Raw genomic sequence first — 18,842 nt, 5'->3', positions numbered from 1 at the left:
CTGACAAATACTGTTTAGCTACAAGTAAATGCACTGGATTTTGAATTATTGCACGTAACCTAATTTGGGAGGCTTCCAATTCTTGCAACACAAAGTCAGGACTGATGCCACTACAAGTTGGTTTGTTTTTTTTTTTTGCCCCCTAATGTGAAATGTGCCATACAAGCCAGGGCCAAGTACAAAGCCACTTAGAGGATTTTTTTTTTTTTTTTTTTTAAGTACAGAGCTAGAAAACTGTACTACTTGCTAAAATTTAACTAATTTTCTTTGCAAAAGATAAAAGCACTGGCAAGTTATAACACATACTAAACTTCCTCCACACAATAAACCACTGTTTTGTCTTAGCTTGAAATTCTGAAGGTCTTCAGTTACCAGTAAAATTATAAAAAAAGCAAGAAGTGTGGAATTGACACCCATATTTTGGGTGACCCAGTGTGACCTCTGTTAACAAAATCCACAAAGTTATTACTTGCCATTTGTAGCTTTAACTTTGGTGTTGAATTAAAACAATATAAAAATATTTCAGTGGTAGACTACAGATGAACACGTTCCTGTGAACATGCCTTATTATCTCTACTTCCTGTCAACATGCCTATAATAAGTATTATTTCTGTTGTTTTATGTTCACAATTCACAGCATTTTTGTACATTTTCAGCATGGGGAAATTTTTATATAGTTATCACAGATTTAGCTCATTTAAGATAAATCTATTAGAGAAAATACACTAACTGACAGGAAGTATCAAGAATGTGATTAAATGCTTGACATACTAACTGTAAAAACATGTACCTAGGTAATTTACCAAAGCTTTTATTTGAAGGAATCCCCGTAACAGAAATACAGTGCTATCCCACACAAACTGTGACCTAACAGTTTTCTAACATGTGAGTATGAACGAGTGCAGGTAAGCCTGGTCAGCTGCTCTCTGGTATTTACCTAAACTACCAGAGAAAGAAATGCCAACAGGCGGTTTTGACAGATTAGCCAAACCACTACTGGCTGATATTGTTGAACATTACAATGAGAACAGAGCTTTAGAACAGTTTTCTTCGCAGGGCTTCTTTTCCTCCCCACATAACTACTCGTCTTGTTTAGTAGCAGCTTGCTTCAGCCCCTCCCCTGAAGCCAACCCCCAACCACCCATTACAGGGAGTTAAAATTGAGCAGCAAGACAAAGGAGAGTTAATTTTTTACTAGCGAAATCCATAGGGAAGCAGTTAACCTCTGAAGTCAGCAGGTACCTGGGAAAATAACTTAAACTGGAAGAGAACAAGAAAAATGGGTGACATACAATTACGAGGGAGACAGTTCTACAACAGATGCGTAGTGAAGTATAGCAATCTTTAGGAAGAGCCTTTAAAACAATGAATAATACCCTATTTTCAAATTACAATTCTTTATAGTATCCTTCATAAACCCTTTTAATAATCCTTTACCTTTTCTTTAACTCAAAGGAAAGTTTTCCAAGACTGATGCATGATTCTCATATTTCACAACTCACTAATGCAAACAAACCTCAAAAGGGTCCCATTCATCTGAGTAATTGGCTTTTAGTAAAAATGATGGCAACTAGAGCACCATAGTTTCCAATTACTTCAGATGCAAGCATTAAAATTTGTATTTCCTTGTTTCCAACTCCTTTTAACATTAACTAGACCCACATAAAAATACTGAATACCTTTTTCAAATTACATATACATTGTGCATTTAATATAGTATAAAATTTCTTTTTTCTAGGTATTATAAACAAGATTTTCTTGAGCACTTAATGTTTATCATGTGCAATGTTCTTGCACCCCAAATAACCACTGACAGCAGTAGTCAGAAGCATATAGAAAATTGTCAAAATGATTCTTCATTTTTTTAAGAGATATTAGTATAACCTTAAATGGACTCTATGAGAACACAAAACTAACGGTTTTGAAAAGACACCTATGATGAGATACAGGAGAATGTACCAGATATAATTCCTTTCCCACACTGAAAATAAAACCACAAGTAGTTATAAGTTTAATATATATATAATATATATATATTTTTTTTAACTGAAACCATTACTTCTGTTTTTCTGGAAACATGACTTTCAATTGTGCCAGACCAAAGAAATTACTATTTTTTTCTCCAAACGAAGCAATATTCGTGTTAACAAACTGTCAAAAATATATGTCTGTATGGTTGAATATTACAGAATAGCAAAAAGCAAGGTATCAACATAAATATTAAGAAGTGGCCAAACACTTCCAAATTCAGGTAGAAATAGGCACTCACCTTTCAGCTAGCGGCTAAGGAATGGTAACCAAAATAACAGTAAGGCACAGCATCTGAACAATGCCTTATCAAAGAACACTTACCACATCAACTTAGCTTTGCATATTAAAATCAGTAACCTAATACACAGTTATCCAAGTTCTGTGTGCACAGCAAAATATCATTCACACTAACGTTACCTATTTTCACTGAAGTGGAAACTGAATTCAGCTCCCTAACAAACTTTGTATTTGACAAACCAGCTAAGACATTTCTGTACCTCAGTATAAATAATTTTCCTCTACAGTTTCTTCCTTCATTAAATTCTTTCTAGTTTAAGAAAAATTTTCATTTCCAAAAATTATTTCCAAAGGCTTCACCAGGAAGCATAAGTAATTTTGGCATAATCTTCCTTAACCCTTACACAAAATCATAATTTATGCAAAAACATATTTTAAACACAAATTATTTAAGTGATTGACAGCACTGGATAGGCACTCAAAAATAAGAGCATGTGGAACACTTTTTGACTATACACTATTCACTCACTCCTAAAAATGTTTTGTCATTTCAAGCCAGTGATTCCAATGTTCAGCTCGCTGGACGTTATGTTGCCAATAAGGAGTTAAAGTAAGAAAAGCCTCCTCCCCCACCCACCCCTGATCACCCTTCCCTCTTAGGTTTATCCATCAGTTAAGACCTACACATAAGATTCTGGAATTTACAATATCACAAAATATTGCACTTTATTCTATCACATGAAAAATAACAATCTTATTTCAAAATGCAAGACTTTCATGCATTCCTGAGCAATGTGGCCTAAATCCAGAGCTAGTCCTTCCTCTAAGATGGGAGCTGTACTGGGTGATTGCATGGATCTCCTCCAGCCTGAACAACTCAGTATTTCTACGAACAGCACCCACCCAGGAAATAGAAAATAAAAAAATGAGCTCCCTTACATTACACAGATTTATACATGTAAATACATTAAACTAGATAACAAGAAAAGTAAATGTAGCTGCAAAGCATACAGTATACACGAAATTATGTCAAAAACACAAAAACAGTCATTTTAAAATACAGAATCTAATGAAAAGAATTTTCATCAGGTTTAACAGTTGTCAACAGGACTTGGTCTTTGTGAAAAACAAAGCAACAGTGCTAGAACAGATAGTTAAAGCCAATTTCCTCCTTGGCAATTCAAGTCATAAATAGAATTAATGGAGATGACACATTAAGTTAAACTATTAAAGAACACGTACTGCAAGAATCAGTAAAAACAGTAATATGCACTGCATAAAATAAATGCAAACATATGTTTTCTGGTAAAGGCTAAAAGTTGGAAAAACATTCCTAATGATAGCAAAAATGAGTATTTGGCTGTTGAGCAAAAAATTACAATTACCCTTATGGAAAAAAAGATATATGGTTAGTTCGGTGCATTTCTTAAGTACTTCCATTATTTCAGAAGTTTTGAGAAGTTATTGAGAAGTGCTATTAAAATAGGGGAATTTCTTTCAGAACTAATGAACAGCAAAAGGATAGGAATAAGTCATTTAAACCAGCATTTTTTACAATCTGATGAATTCTCTACTAAGTATTCATGTAGGAAAAAAACTCCATGCTCTACATCTTTGTTCTCTGTTTTTTCTTTTGGGAACAAACGAGAGGTTTTCAACTTCTGTGTGACTTTCCCTCACTTCCCTTCTACGTCTCTCACAGAACACTCAGCATCTGCGGGCATCTCTCAGCATTTATATCCCACAGGAACAACAAAAGCACTTAAAGCAAGCTAAATATACTTACTGCTTTTTGAGACGAAGCCTTTCTTTAAAAAGGCATTCAAATGTTTTATTTCAAACTTTTTAAATTACTTCCTAGTTAAATGACAGATGTAATGAATGCTCTTGAGTTTATATTACTGAATGTGCAGAAAGCCTAACAGCATGATATGAAAATTGCCAGTCTTAACATACCTTGTAACATATACTAGAACATTTTATATGGGATTAAAGTGGATAGGACAGTACTTTATCATGGAACTTCATTAACTACATAACATACACATTAGCACTGGCTGATAAACTGAAGACAGAAATGGGGGGAAGTTTGCAAGCACACATGCCTCTATGGTTCAGATTCAGAAAAAAATGTTTTAAAATAGAAAGTTACACGTTCTGGTAAATCCACCTTTATTTTAACATCTGATCTTTTTCTGATCTTTACAAGAAGATGAAAGACAGTTTAAGGTCTTCCTTTGTCTAGGTAACAAGACCTTCCTTTGTTAGCTCCTACTCTCCAAAGCATGCAGTTTGTTTATTTTGGGCAGGACTTACAGTGTTCAGTAACTTTGATCCTCCCAGTTTGCTTTGTTTTTTTAAGCCACCCCCCTACAGCTGGACTCAAAGCTAAATCTGAAGTCTACTTCCTTCCATCATCAATCTTTATATGATATTTAAGTCAGGTCTACACTAGAAGACAGTTTAATGGCACCAATGTTACCTACATTATGCCATTTAGGGGACAAATTACCCACTTAATAATCACATTTAATAATCCCCTGAAATAAACCACTATTTAATACAGAGGACACAGCCACTACCTAATCTGAAAGAGCTAAATCCACAAACCAGCTGAAAAGTCCCTCAAATTTGTAAGCACCAAGGAGACTGCAAAAAAAAAAAAGCATAGTAATATGTTTTACTAAACACTATAATGTAAATCTCACTGTACATGTTAACACTCAAAGACTGTCACCTATAGCAGCTTCAAAGTTATTAATGCAATCTGAGGAGTGTTGAAAATATTCAAGAATGCACAGTCATTACATTCTATCAGATCTCAGATATTGCTGCAAGGAATTTTAAGACTAGTATCAACATGACTTATATTTTTTTCCTCAGCCAAGGAAAATTGTTTTTCATACTTTCCAAATACACCTGCTGTTTATAAGATGCAGCACTAAATACGTTCTTTTATTTATAATGCAGAAGAGACAATACTTTATCTACTAGATTTTACTTACATTTCAGGTGTCCCTTTCTCTCATTTGATTCTTTTTAAATCCAAAATTTTCTAGTTAATTCCACCTCTAAGAGAGCAAACCTGTGACAGCTTACAGAACATGAGTATATACTTATACAAAAGTAAAATCCAAATAAATATAAAACAAATATATATTTACATGAAAAACATGGATAAAAACACCACCATAAAAAGAGAAAAGATTCCCCCCACACACACACAACACCAAGAAGTCCCCCAACACTCCTGCTATTCATCAGCCTCCATATGGCACACTGGGTTTGTTCCAGACTGGAAAAGTTTTTCTGTTACTACTTCACAATTAGAAAAAGGAAAACTCAGAAAACTTGTAAATAAATATTGATGCAAGAAGGCAACCTAAGAGCTGAAGCTGATTCAGAAAAGTCCACTGAAAATGGATAACATCTTAGACTGAAACATGTCTGCAGTAAAGAGTCACTGTCAATGAATTATTACATGAATTACTGTCAGAAAGTGATTTTTTTCAAGATTTAATTTTGGAGGAGAAAGTTAAAAACCAGATTAGGAAAAAGAGACAAAAATACTTTCAACTGTTACACAAAGAGCAATATTCTCACTCCTATGTCACGAGAAGCAGAAAATAACCACTGCCCTGAATTATGTGGAATAAGGCAAATGAAGCAGAAAAGAAAAATGAACTTCAAAGTATAAAAACTGAATAGTTGTTTTTTCATCTCAAAGCAAGAAAAAGAATACTTAGCTTCTGAGCCAGAAAAGGCAGTATTTTTTTTTCTAAGAGTTTACCATAAAGACAGCTGATAATTCAGTCACTGATTTGGATGCTGAGATATTCACCCATCTCCGATATTAAAAAACTGGTCATCACTATTACAGAAGTTGTCTACATTCCTACAGTGTTTTTTTTTTAAACGTCTTTATCTAGTGATCTTACACACTAAACTTGAGAACTGCAATCTTTTACCAAAAAAAGTTTCAATAATTTGAATAAAAGCACCAATAAATATATGTTCATTAAAAAGCTTGTGTTTTTTTTTTCTCGGGATATTTTATCATATAAGATATTGCAACTTTGTTTTACACAAAACTCATTCTTTCAGAATGCTTCATTACAGGCCAAGCTTTCAAGTGATAAACTGAACTTGTTACCAAAACCAGGAAATAGTCCAAAACTAGCAAAGGCGTACAACAGAACATATTCTGACTCTACAATTTTGTTCCAAATTGAGATGTCTTATCTACTTGTCTTGTAGTTACTTGCTGCTTCTCTGCATTTTAATACTGTATTTAAAACATTGCATTGATATATCATTATTTCCCAAATCCGCCCACACCCACTTCCATTTGTTATACAATAAAATAGCGTCTAAACAGCATCACAAAATAAAAAGGCAAGTTAACTGTAGTTCCTCATTTTCTCACAACCTGTGGAAAGTGTTATTCAGCAACTAAAAAAATGTATACAGATGGCAAAATCTGGAACCAAACAAAATGAATATAAACAAGAATAGCTTGGAAGAAAATCTAAAGAGTTTAATTACATGCTCTAATCAATCACCATCACCTTATCTATTCAGTTAGAGGAAAGCTTACCAAGTCCCTTCACTGTCTATGGCTATACAGATGAAGTGCTGAAGACATAACTGCAGAGAGAATTTTTTTTTTAGATCTGTAAACTATTTGAGAACAAGCAGGAATAGAAGTATTCTGCCCTTGATCTAACAACTAACACTCACAAGGAAGGTAAAATTCTGCTTCTCCATATTTAAAGGTAAAATTCAGAAATACTTTCATAAAACAGAGGTGCTAAGAGAAGGTAACCGCTTCAACAGGTTTAGAAATCCTTCCCCACCCCATGAAAAAAGGAAGACATCTATATATTACTCCTGACGGTAACTTCCTCATTACAACATTGTCGATTAATTTGGTTTCATGGGAGCTAAGAGCCACTTTAGTTCCACTGAACTTATATCATAAAACAGTTCCTTTTTCTATTATATTCATTTTTTGAATAGCAATGAAATGAAAACATTAAATACATTTCAACAGCTCAACAATTTTTATTATTATTTTTAAAGGCACTTAACTATTTACTTACCTTCTGAAAGCAATATCCACCAGTACCTCCCAGTTTACAATTGTAACATGTAATCACTTCACATTCACAAAATATTAACGGTTCCAGAGCCATATTAGAGAATCATATGGTGCAGCTTGTCTTTGACTTACTCTATTTTTTAGCTAAAGAAATTGCATGTGAGTAGGTAAATATCAAAACAGCCTATGATACATCCATGGAAACATGAAAGACCTGTTACTTTTACAGTACCGGTTACATTTAAGAAGTACTCCACAATTCACCTTGGCAAGTGTGGAGTTGAAGGGCTGTCTAACCGGTAACAAAGTCTGGGCTAACTGTACCATCACGCAAAAATCCACAAACATTTAACCAAAAGTTGGGAGTTCTAAACCAATGCTATATTTTACTTTTCCCATATATCAAGTTTTCCTTGCACATGAAACAAAACTAGCCAAATTATCAGAATGAACACTGGAATGTCCCAAAATAGCAATTCTTCCTAATTTCAAGATGAATTATGAGATGAAGCCAAAGCTTGCTTAGAAGAAAAATTAACCTGCCAAGAATATACTTATACCATGAAGTATGTGTTTATGTAAAAACAACTATTTTTTTAAATTTGAATGTGAAATACCACATTGGAAAATCACCTTAAAATATTTTAAAAGCCGTACTAGTTATAGCCACAGATTTTTCTAACTATCATTCTTTTCTGGACGTATGTATTAATGTGTTTTTCCTCACCAAGTGATATTATATTCACTAACTAAATTGTGATTAAATCAAACTCCAATTGCAGATGCTATCTGGTAACTGATCTGAGTTACCAGGTGACTAGAATATGCAAATATTTCCAAAACAGAAGTAGAAAGGCAAGGTTTTAAACCAAGACAAAAGTGTATTCTCATCACTAGAAAAAGATCCTGTAAGACAAACTTCTAATAAACATATGCACATCTTTGACGTGTATTATCAATGTTCCTTACATTCAGGATAGTTAAATATTGAAGATTTTATCACCAAAGTTCTGGCCAGTTCACATATACAGCACTTAAAGCATATTAAACATGAACAAAAAAGCATCAATGAAACTTCCTGGCATGAAACCAGGCTCCATATCCCTCCAGAGCTTCCCAGTGAGCATTTTTTTTTTTTTTATATATAACCTGGAAGCCATTTACTGTGAAACTAGAGGAAGATGAGGTAGTCTAATCATCTGAATAAAGAAAGTTCTGATTGAAGAAATCCATATACATGGTACCTGGCAATTCTAGTATTTCAATCAAAAGTTCAAGAAACTGTTCACTTGAACAAATCAAAATGGATTATGAAAAATACTGCTTTCTAGTTCCATATACAGTAACTCTTGAGCTATGGAGTCTGCTTTCATCAAAAGTTTTGTTTATATGTACTACAGAGCTACAGCTCAAAATCATGTAAGAAACAATAGGAATCCCATCATAATGGGGATGAACAAAAATGGCTGGTTCTTGCCTAAGGAACATACGAGTTCTCAAATTGATGTTTAATAATTCAGCACATAGGTGTGTTCATCATAGAAGAGACACAAGCTAACTTGTCACAAGTGTAGCCATCAACAGAACTGCCTTCAGCACCACCAGAAAAGGCAGCATGCTTCTTGTCACGTACAAAACACAGCTAATACAAATGCTCTTTCATCTTATACAACACTAAAGCTAAGTTAGAGAGTAATTCATTACCTGCTGCAGGAAATTGTGTTTGGGAAAAATTATTTAAGGTTTACCATTTAAAGAAAATTTAATTGTCACCCTTTTAAAACCATGAAAAGTTAGTTTCCATTAACCAAGATGGTAACTGTCAGTTGAAGATGTGCTTGTCTCATGTTTTCCAAAAAACACTACTACTAAAAAAAATGCTAACTCATCTAACATTATTACAACAGATCTCTGGAAAATTAAAGTGAAACTTTAAGAAAAACTTGATAGAAGACAGAAATACTACTTATATTCCATATTCTTCACTGAAGATTTAGTAATCCAAAACAAGCATTAGGCAGTGAGGTAAACCTACTCAATGCCTTTACTATAGAAATGAGACTTGTCATGGATTCATGAGAGAAACATTACATGTTTTAAAACAAAAAAAAAAAGGCATTTAGCCTGATATCAAAAGACAGGTAACCTCACCAAGGTGAGCACTTTTCTAGGTCTCAGTTTACTGCATTATCATTGTTACAGTCTTCCGCTCTGCCAGTTACTGAACCAAAACATTAGAGGCTAAGCAGGTCAGAGGCTTTCTGCTCACACCAAGAAAGAAAAAAGCTACTCAGAAGGCACTGCATCTTAAGAGAGAAAAATCAGCTCTTATATATGATCTCTCCTCACACTCAGCAAACAGATGCATTAATAGGTTTCCTCACATCAAAATACGCTATTTCTACAGACTCACTGCTCACTCCTTGGGTGTTTCGTTTTTCCTTTAATATGGACCCTTTGCATAAAGACAAACTTTTCTAAGCACAGGAACTTATTTTGGCTGCAAGTCCCAATGCCACAAAGTAGAATCTCAGGATTCACACAGGTGGATGAGTCCAAAATAGGTACTGAGTAGACAATTGAAAGTGATAGTTAATCTCTTCTTAGCCTGTATAAATACATGTACAAGCTCCGAGTTAAACTTAAATCCAGTAGCTGAGGAAAAGAAAATGAAAATGATTAAGGCAAATATTAACTGTAGCTGCTTCAAAATATGTACATTTATCAACAAAACAATTATGTTAAAGCATGACTTTTTTAAAAAAAATATTTACCAAAGCCTCATTCTTATTTGTCAGAAAAATTGAAGAACAATTTAGTATTTGGGGAACTTTGTCGGGTAGTTTTTTTTAAAACTTGTGAGCAGTGAGAATTTTCAGAAATTACATTAAATACATGGACTGTAGTGTTCTTAAATTTGCTTTTGAAAAGATCTTTTTCATATTCATCTGTAAAATCCATGACACGGGGATAAACTAAGTAAACAAATGGAGTATTCTACAAACAAGCACGTGAGATGCAACTGGAGCCCTTCCATTAATGAATCATCAAAAAAAAAGCATCTGCTCTAAGGCCTCAAGAAAAATTAAGACTGATGACAATTTTGCTGTTGTATAAGAAATATCTTCAGAAAAATGTCTTCTAAGTTTCTTGATCCATCAGTCTTACTGAAAGAAAATTTATAAACAAAAACAATCTATAAACCAGAAAAAAGTCCATTTCAATTACTGCAGAAGAGAACAAAACTGGGAATGCTTACAAGGAATAGTACCGCAACACCTGAATTCGCACTGGAGATTTATGTCCATTTGACAGCACATTAAAGAGCAAAAGTTAAGAATGGTCACTTGTTTTGTTTGCAAGTTCACTTGAAGTAATCATTAGTATGTTCTAAAGCAATTTGTGCAAGCGTGGTAAGCTGACTGCAACCGAGTAAAAGATCAAAACTTCAGTTTTTTACTTTAACACAGGGAAAGGTTACCACCACATTACCCAAAATACTCATAGTTCACACATACTGAAATATAAAATTACAAATGAGATGGAACACTGCAATGACTTTTTGCTCCATTGCTGAAAAACTACCTTAGTGGTATCCTTCATACAAATTAATCTAGAAAGTCAAATTATGAACCATCCTAAAACAGTCATAAAATAAATGCCAGTTAAAAATCAAAAAATAATTTATTCCACAAATAGCTTTGGTATATGTACATAAACACATAGTATACTACGTTAAGATGACTGAAGTTCTGCATTGATTTTTATGCGATGCCTTTTCATACTAAAAGCAGATAGTACAGTTAAATAGTTTTCACACCAATATTGTGATTAAAGGCTGAAAATAATTTTTTTTTCCAGAATCTGTGTGAATTGTAATTCCTACCTAGGGCAACAAAATATGTATCTAAAACACTGAGGGCCAGAAGAAATGCAAAATTGAGTTATCTATCTATGGATACATATCATTGCAAATCTGGAAAAATAAAAAAATAATAATGTTACTGCCAAAACTGAGACCACCCACTAAAACACATACTGTATTTTTATAAACTGCTTGCTGAATGGCCTGTGCTGCTTTGTGCACAGGAAGAAACTTGATCACTGAAGTAAAATCACTGCCAAGAAAGCAGGAGTAATTTGTCAGGCAAATCCTTAGAACTAAGAAAAAAAGCTTTCTCCAAGATATTTTTACCTTATGATATTTTTAAGGTGTCAAATGAACTGCTTACTTTTTCCACAAGTATGAATGCTGGATTGCAAAAGAAGCAATTCAACTCTACCAAACAAACTTTATAAAAGCGATTTTTTATAATGCATCTTAATTTTGTAGCAGTTTGTTGTGAATAAGATTATAATCATATAACCTGAAAACATTTCACCACCCTCAGTTTCATGAAGTACACTAGGCTGTCAAGATAAAATAAATTTATTAGTAGGGAACAGATCAAATTTGAAAAGATGTGTGGAAATCTTTATTAGTGAATTTATTACTGGAAATCTGCCTTAGTTTTGTTTTGAAGAAAGAAAGAATTCTGCATACAGTGCGAATTCAGACTTCTTATATAACTGGGACTTTGGAGCATAATGGAATCAGAAGATGGAAAAAAATGCAGTTCAATTCACTAAGGAGTCCTGAAGAGCAAAAACTTATTGCTGTATTACGGAAGACTAAGGAAATCTAATTGATACTTTTCTCCTCTCAAAAATGTCTACTACTTGTATGAGGCATCCCTAAGATATATCACTGTAGGCTCAAAATAGTTGAAAGATAAAAAAGGGGAAGCTTCATTTATAAACTTCTGCGAAGGAGGACAAAATTCTTAGACTAAATACATCAAATGCATCAAACTACATCAATCAAGTTTCTTGCATGGCTGAAGCTACGAACTTGAATGCTGTTTTAAGATGTGTGTTTTTTATCCCTATGCTCTCCACAACCTTGCAGCTTTTGTTTCAAGTCCACTATAATCTCTGCTGTTGAAGCAACCTCCGCTGCTTTAGCGTCTGCCACTTTATGCTCGTACTTGCAACACACCTGAGCAGTGAAGCTTCTAAGAAAATAAAAGGAAAGCAAACCAATCTTCTAGAGTTAATTTTCAAAAACTAGATGATTAAAAAAATGAATTATGCATACATAAAGTCTTACACAAAAGAGCAGTAAGCTTTTAGAAGTTAAAACTGATGACCCTGCAATAGACAGTTCCTTACCTACACGAGTTACACTTGAAAAGGGGGGGAAGTTTCCTTGTGGGGGTGGGAGCAAAGAGGAAAGCAGAAAAAAATCTCAACATTCTCTTTAAACCATCAGTAGGAAGAGCTGTAAGCTGTCAGGCAGTATTCTAACTACTGTTTCATCACGTAAAATACCCACCTTTACAATATTTTGCAGCATTACCAGGGAAATAGATATGAGCTCCATAAAAACTCTAAGACTATAACTTCTACATATTTTGGTCTCTTTTGTAAAGACTTGAAAACTATTCTAATACACTAAAACAAATCGTTCTCTTTTCACTCTAAGTCAGTCACATCAATTAAAAATAACTCCTGGTACTGGAATTATTTAGTGAAAACACTTTTTGAGAATTAACAATATCTCCATAAGCCGTTCATGATTTGCTAACCATTGCACAGTTTTAGTAATATATTAACAGCATTTACAAGTACTGTGTTTTAATTTAAAATACATTTCTGCTGCTGAAAAATAAAATATTGTTTCCAATCACTATCAGCAAGCTCTTCTTTTAGCAAGAAACATATATGCAAAATAAAATTTGACAAAATAGTATAGGAGAAGTTTCCTGATTAAGCTATCATGGAATTAGAATGGATATAGAGAGAGCTTTAGCAGCAGATTTCAACTAACAAAACTTTAAAAAGCAAGGTGGAAAACCCTAAACAATATGGAAGAGTTTTTAAGTAACTTATCTACTAGTGATCACACAACTAGCTTGATAAATTGCCTGGGCATCACTAGGCTGCTCACTATACAGTAACAGTGTATTTTTTTAATATACAACATCACGATAAAGAATGCTTTAGCAACAGAAAACACTCTTAAAGAAAACTTTTCTTTTTAATCAACTGTAACTAAACCAAGTAACTGGCTTAGTTGACCACAAGACATTTTTCAAAAGAGGTAATACTGAAAATAAAAGTTTAACAAGTTAGAAAAAAAGATACAGAAGAAATTTTAAACATGAAAGCCTAATACAGCAGCCTTATGTGACAAGTTCCAATTCTGGTTGCCATTGCACTTACCATTTGTCCTCCTTTCATACTGAACAGTAAAAAGGGATAGGATATAAGTGAAGGAAGCTTACTTTTCAAAGCTTTTAAGAGACAAAAACAAGCATTAGAAAATTATCATTTTCTTTCTAAATACATGGTTGGCAGAAGATTCTAATATGTTATGTAAGTTATGCCAAAAGAGTTTGAAACCCAGTACAGTAAAAACCATCCCACCAGTATCATAAAATGCAGTGCTAAGAAAGAAGCAAATTTTAAACTCTTAAAACAGAGAATAACCTTTTCACTGTATGCACAATGGTAATATGGAACTAGGAGAAACTACCAGATGAAGTCTGTTTACAGTTAATAAAGTAAGAATACATCAAAAACCTCAGCTGTATTAGAAATTCTACTAAATCAAAAAAAGGTATCATTGTGCAATCTCCAGAAATGGTTTAAAATTCTTATCTGCTCCAACATGCAAAGGCTTTTTCAAACTCCCATTCACACATTACAACTTAGGTAAGGTTGTCTAAAGACATGTTAGAATGAATGCTTGTAGAATGATAGGCCATCCGTGTTAGAAATAATTGTTGAAGTAAAAATATATCACTTCCAATTTTAATTCCTCCTCTTAAGGTTTAAAGGACACTACAAGTAAAACAGAATACAAGACCAGAATACTAAAAATTCCTCAAAACTAGAGAAAACATTGTTTAAATTATCGTATATGCCACTTCAAGTTTGCATGACATTAGAAATGAAACAGCTAACTATACATTTACTAACTATACATGTATCTTTTATACAACTTGTACCACTTTTAGTAGGCTTGTCACTGCACAGCTACATCTATATATTCTTGCAGTGTATTAATCCCAGATGAAGAATTTCAATAATCAACTCTGTGGGAGAGCTACATACACTCTTCCAAAGCTTTCTTCCACCTTTACTTTTCCCCCTCAAAAATTTCATGGAATAAAAGTCACAAAAATTATGCATAGTGATTGAAGTGCTTTCCATCTGAACCATTCCTCTTCCCTTCTTACGCTACATTTTTGCCATGTCTAGCACAAAACTTCAACAGTTTCTATACACACAGACTTAGGAATTTAAAAATGCAGATGAGCAGGAGGATGGCCAATCTGTGGCAAGCAATTCAAGCACAGAGACTATGTAACTTTATCTCAGAGAGCTGCAAGAAGCAAACCAGCAGAGAGGTTGCTGTGGCCAATGTTATCTGCTCCTCCCAGCACCTTAACTTGCAGGGTTTAGACCACTACCTCCTGACAGCAAAGTAATCTAAGGGAGCTAATGCCATCTCATCCCTGTGGGATGGCTCCCCAGCTTCCTCTTCCTGCAGCTCTCTGCAGTGAGCGACATGGATCTCCTGGCTCTGGCACAGGACGATTTTGACACACAGTTTATATGGTCAGAAAGTTGTACTACCCCAAAAGATGTTCTATTAGAATATTAACATGACATGAAATCTCATACTTGGCACTGCAGAAGTCGGAATCACAAAGTATCACTTGTAAATTACATCACATGATCATTACATGCTATTTCACAAAGTATGACTTGCAGTTTAATAATAGGTTGGAACGCACTAAAGCACATAAGTATTGAATTCTTGATCTTCATCACCCCAAAGAAATTGCATGCTTGAAAGCAATTTTCTTTTTTACAATGTGATCACAGACAGAAGTAGAGAATCGACTATTTTCTACTGCAAGTTTCTCAAACACAATCAGTAAAATCAACTGGTAAGTTAGTAATACCACAAAGGAGCAGTTTTGCTTCCCCACTATCTTTACTAAAAACCCTAAGAAAAGAAGTCCTGCAGAAAACAGGAAATCATCTTTTCTAACTTCTCTTAGAATGCCTCAGAACATATTTAATATAGTCTTCTCAGTCCTACAGGAAGTGTTATTGTACCAAAAGTAGAACAACTAGTTCTTCCACAAAGCCCTAAATCAGAAAGTAGCTGAGAATCCAGCACTTTTTCTTTTATGCATCAAGTTGTACCTGTAAAGGGGAGCAAAATTCCCTCAGTGACTATAATTATAATAGTATAAACAAGTATTATGTGGATCGCTTACTCGTTGCTTCCTCTCTAAAAATAGTTTTAGCAGTAAAAGGTATCCTTCCTACATGAAAGTAAAGCATTCATAATACAGGTTGTGCTTATTTAACTGCTTTGGTTGATAGAAAAGAAATCATACCCTTGCCCAAAATAGATCATCCTGAATATTTAGAAGCTGACTCCTTTGATATCCCTATTTTGCTAGTCCTTCAAGATGAATCTTCAAAGGCAGAACAGACCTAAATTACTAATATGTAACGTAGAAATTATAGCAAAGAACATTCTTTCTCCTCCTTAAACGATCTTTTGGTCTCCTTTAGTAAAGATCTTCAGATTTTCATCTTCAGTCTTACAGTAGGGTCAAAGTGGAGAGAGATTTCAGGCTCCATATGAAGTTAACATCGCCCAATTTGTTTCTGAAGTATATTATACTTAATAAAATAAGCATAAAACAAAGCAACTCAAACAAGCTTAACAGTTTGAACTGCTTTAAAATTTAAAACCTTCAGTCCAAATAGGGCACCTCCTCATGGAAGCATTAGGTATTCCCATGACCTCCCACTTAAATTCAGTGATTTGCCTAGAAAAATTAGTTTCCTGAATAAAAAAAGCAAATGATTATCTGAATACCTTCACTTAACTGAAACGTTGCATCAGCAGATTGTAGGAAAAGTGCGGTGCCATCATACAAGAAAGTAACCACATTACTAAATTTGTACCATTCCACTCATGAGAATGATGGAATAGTGAAGGAAAAACTGTAAATAAGAAGGCAGCTCAATAAGATAGACTGTATATTAAAGAGTACAATATTTTCAAATTTGACTTTAGTCAGGCAGAATTTACTTACATTGTCCATGAAATTTGGCTTAAATCCTCCCTCCTGCTGTCGTCTCAGTTCCTCCTGTTCCCTCTGCCGTAGCATCTCCTCTTCACGTCGTCGATGTTCTTCCTCGTGTCTAGAATATTTTTCAAAAACTATGTCAACTTAGACTCATGACCTGTTCACTCAGTCCCAGGAGCTAACATCAAGCACAAACAAAACTAGTTGTTATTTCCTGTTTTATTCAGTGTAAGGAACTAATTTAGTCCACCTGATAAGCTTATTATTGAAGTATTTTTAACTGGTATGCAGGTATTCACAATACCAGTATATTCTATACCTGTTCTTCCAGCTACAGCTTACCTGTTCTAACTAGTAAGCAAGTGAAAACACTTTTCTTCCCCCCAACAAGTCACTACAAATTAAATTATTTCAACACTGCTGAAAGCCGTATTTTTAACTCTGCAAAGTATTTTGTTCTTTTCTCTCATCCACATTTGTTATTTAAGTGCATAAGTAGAAATCCAAATACACAGGCTCAATTAATAGATTTTCTTAAATTTTATAATTTTCCAAATTTTACAAGTTTGCAACACTACTATTCTACACGAATATGAACGCCCCTAGATCTCAGAAGCGTGTTCTACTACAGAGATATGCTTCTTCCATCAGATGTTTAAAACAAATCATGACATGAAACATTTCCGTGAAGACATTTCTAGTCTAGTTAGAAAGCTCGGTTATTTACAACAGAACTAGCAGAGCTGAAATAAAATTAAAGAAGTACTAGAAATAATTGCAACCATTCTTTTATATTAGCATAAATTACCACTTTTCTGTGCTAGAACATTAACAGAAACGTACCACATTATGCTTTTGAAACGCTTTTAAACAGCGGAAGTGTTTGTATTTGGTATTAAAAGTTCTACACACTACAGTTATCTAAATTCATGCAGGCTGACAACAGCCGTGTCCTTTAAATTACTGCCAAAACTTCACACAGGACAAGACAGAATACCTCAACTGTATCTGCTTGCGTTTTTGAAGTTCTTGATTCCGAAGTTCTTCCAAACGCCTCAATTCTTCTTGGCGTCGCATGAGATCTAACAGGATTAAAAAATGTAATAAAGATGAAAGCTCTCAATCTACAATATGGAAACTCAAAAAATGCTACTGCCATCAGATTGTCATTCTCGTGTTCAATTTTAAAACAAAAGAAATTTCTCAGTGCATTTAACTGGTTCCTTCCCATAAAACTAAGTTTGGCATATGAAAAAACACACCAGATCCAAGTCTCACAGAACCATGGAAAGGTAGACAACTGGGAATGCTTCCAAAGCAGATTATGGAATCAGAAATTTGAAGCCCTCAAACAAAGAGAACAGTAGGGAAAAAAAAAAAAAGATCAGTTAGAAGATGTCCTGGTTTTGTATCTTTGGTAAGGCATCAGTTTTCCCAATGCTGTGCACTGCTGAAGTCACACTAGCAAGAAAACAAATACAGTACATACTCTCCACTATCTATTGCAAACAACTGCATGGCACATCAAAAAAAAGTGAAATGTATGTCAGGTGCATGGGATCTGAGTCTTTATAGAGATTAATCACATGACTGTGCTTATACTGACTTACAAATGCCTGATCTTTAACACCACTGGAGAGAATAGCTGTACGCTCTTAAAAGCAAGCCCCAGCGAAAGGTAATTGCTTTAGCTGTGTTTGCTTCTGACCAGTCCTGTTACTGATTTCTCCCTGGAAATTCATACATTCTTCAATGAATATTAACTCTACCACTCATTACAAGAAAAGCAGTTGTTTGCTTTTTCTATCTTCATACAACATTGGCCACATCTTATTTACGGACACCATGAGGAAAATTCCACCCTACCACCTATTATACGCTTTTAACGCTTTAGTTTGAATACTCCACGTATTTCTATGTGTTTCTTCACTACATTAATTACCTTTATTAGCTATGCAAATCACTTTCAAACTTGCAGCAGCATATATTACAACTTAATCTTTCACATCACTACATTTTACCAAAATATTACGTATCTGTTTTCTTTTAACAAAGAAGATTACCAGATTTTTACTAGATAATATCCTTATTGACAACAGAAGTCCTTCCTCTCAAGCAGATTTTGCAGGCTTGCTTTTCTCCCATTTCTTCTGCAAAATCAACAGAGAATGAAGATTCACTCATAAGACAAAGCCTGAGGACTGCGTCTTCAACAGCACATGCCACAGCAGACTTGGCCAATGTTATACTCAAGGAGTGCCACTAACTTTTAAGAATAACCTTCAAATTGTTTCAGAATACAACTCAAC

General features: G+C 34.2%; 1 protein-coding gene across 10 annotated transcripts in view; it reads right to left on the bottom strand.

The window, feature by feature from the left end:
* PSPC1 (paraspeckle component 1) overlaps positions 1-18,842 on the bottom strand; it is a 64,981-nt gene that overhangs the window by 33,890 nt on the left and 12,249 nt on the right. For 9 of the 10 annotated variants that reach the window (XR_010828377.1, XR_007157933.2, XR_007157935.2 and 6 more), the window contains exons 5-6: positions 17,531-17,615; positions 16,540-16,648 (exon numbers count right to left, since the gene is read on the bottom strand). Coding sequence is in view for 2 of the 10 variants with exons in the window: in XM_048047072.2 (XP_047903029.2) it covers positions 16,540-16,648; positions 17,531-17,615 (194 nt within the window). In the remaining 8 variants the exon portion in view is untranslated. Of the gene's footprint in view, positions 1-431; positions 10,025-16,539; positions 16,649-17,530; positions 17,616-18,842 lie in introns of those variants that run through there. The other variant, XM_048047074.2, reaches the window with a different exon arrangement.

Source organism: Anser cygnoides, chromosome 1 (assembly GCF_040182565.1).
Source record: "Anser cygnoides isolate HZ-2024a breed goose chromosome 1, Taihu_goose_T2T_genome, whole genome shotgun sequence".
In the NCBI taxonomy this organism is placed as follows: Eukaryota; Metazoa; Chordata; class Aves; order Anseriformes; family Anatidae; genus Anser; species Anser cygnoides.
The sequence above is the reverse complement of the archived record's forward strand: the minus strand, read 5'-3'. Positions and strand labels throughout refer to the sequence as shown.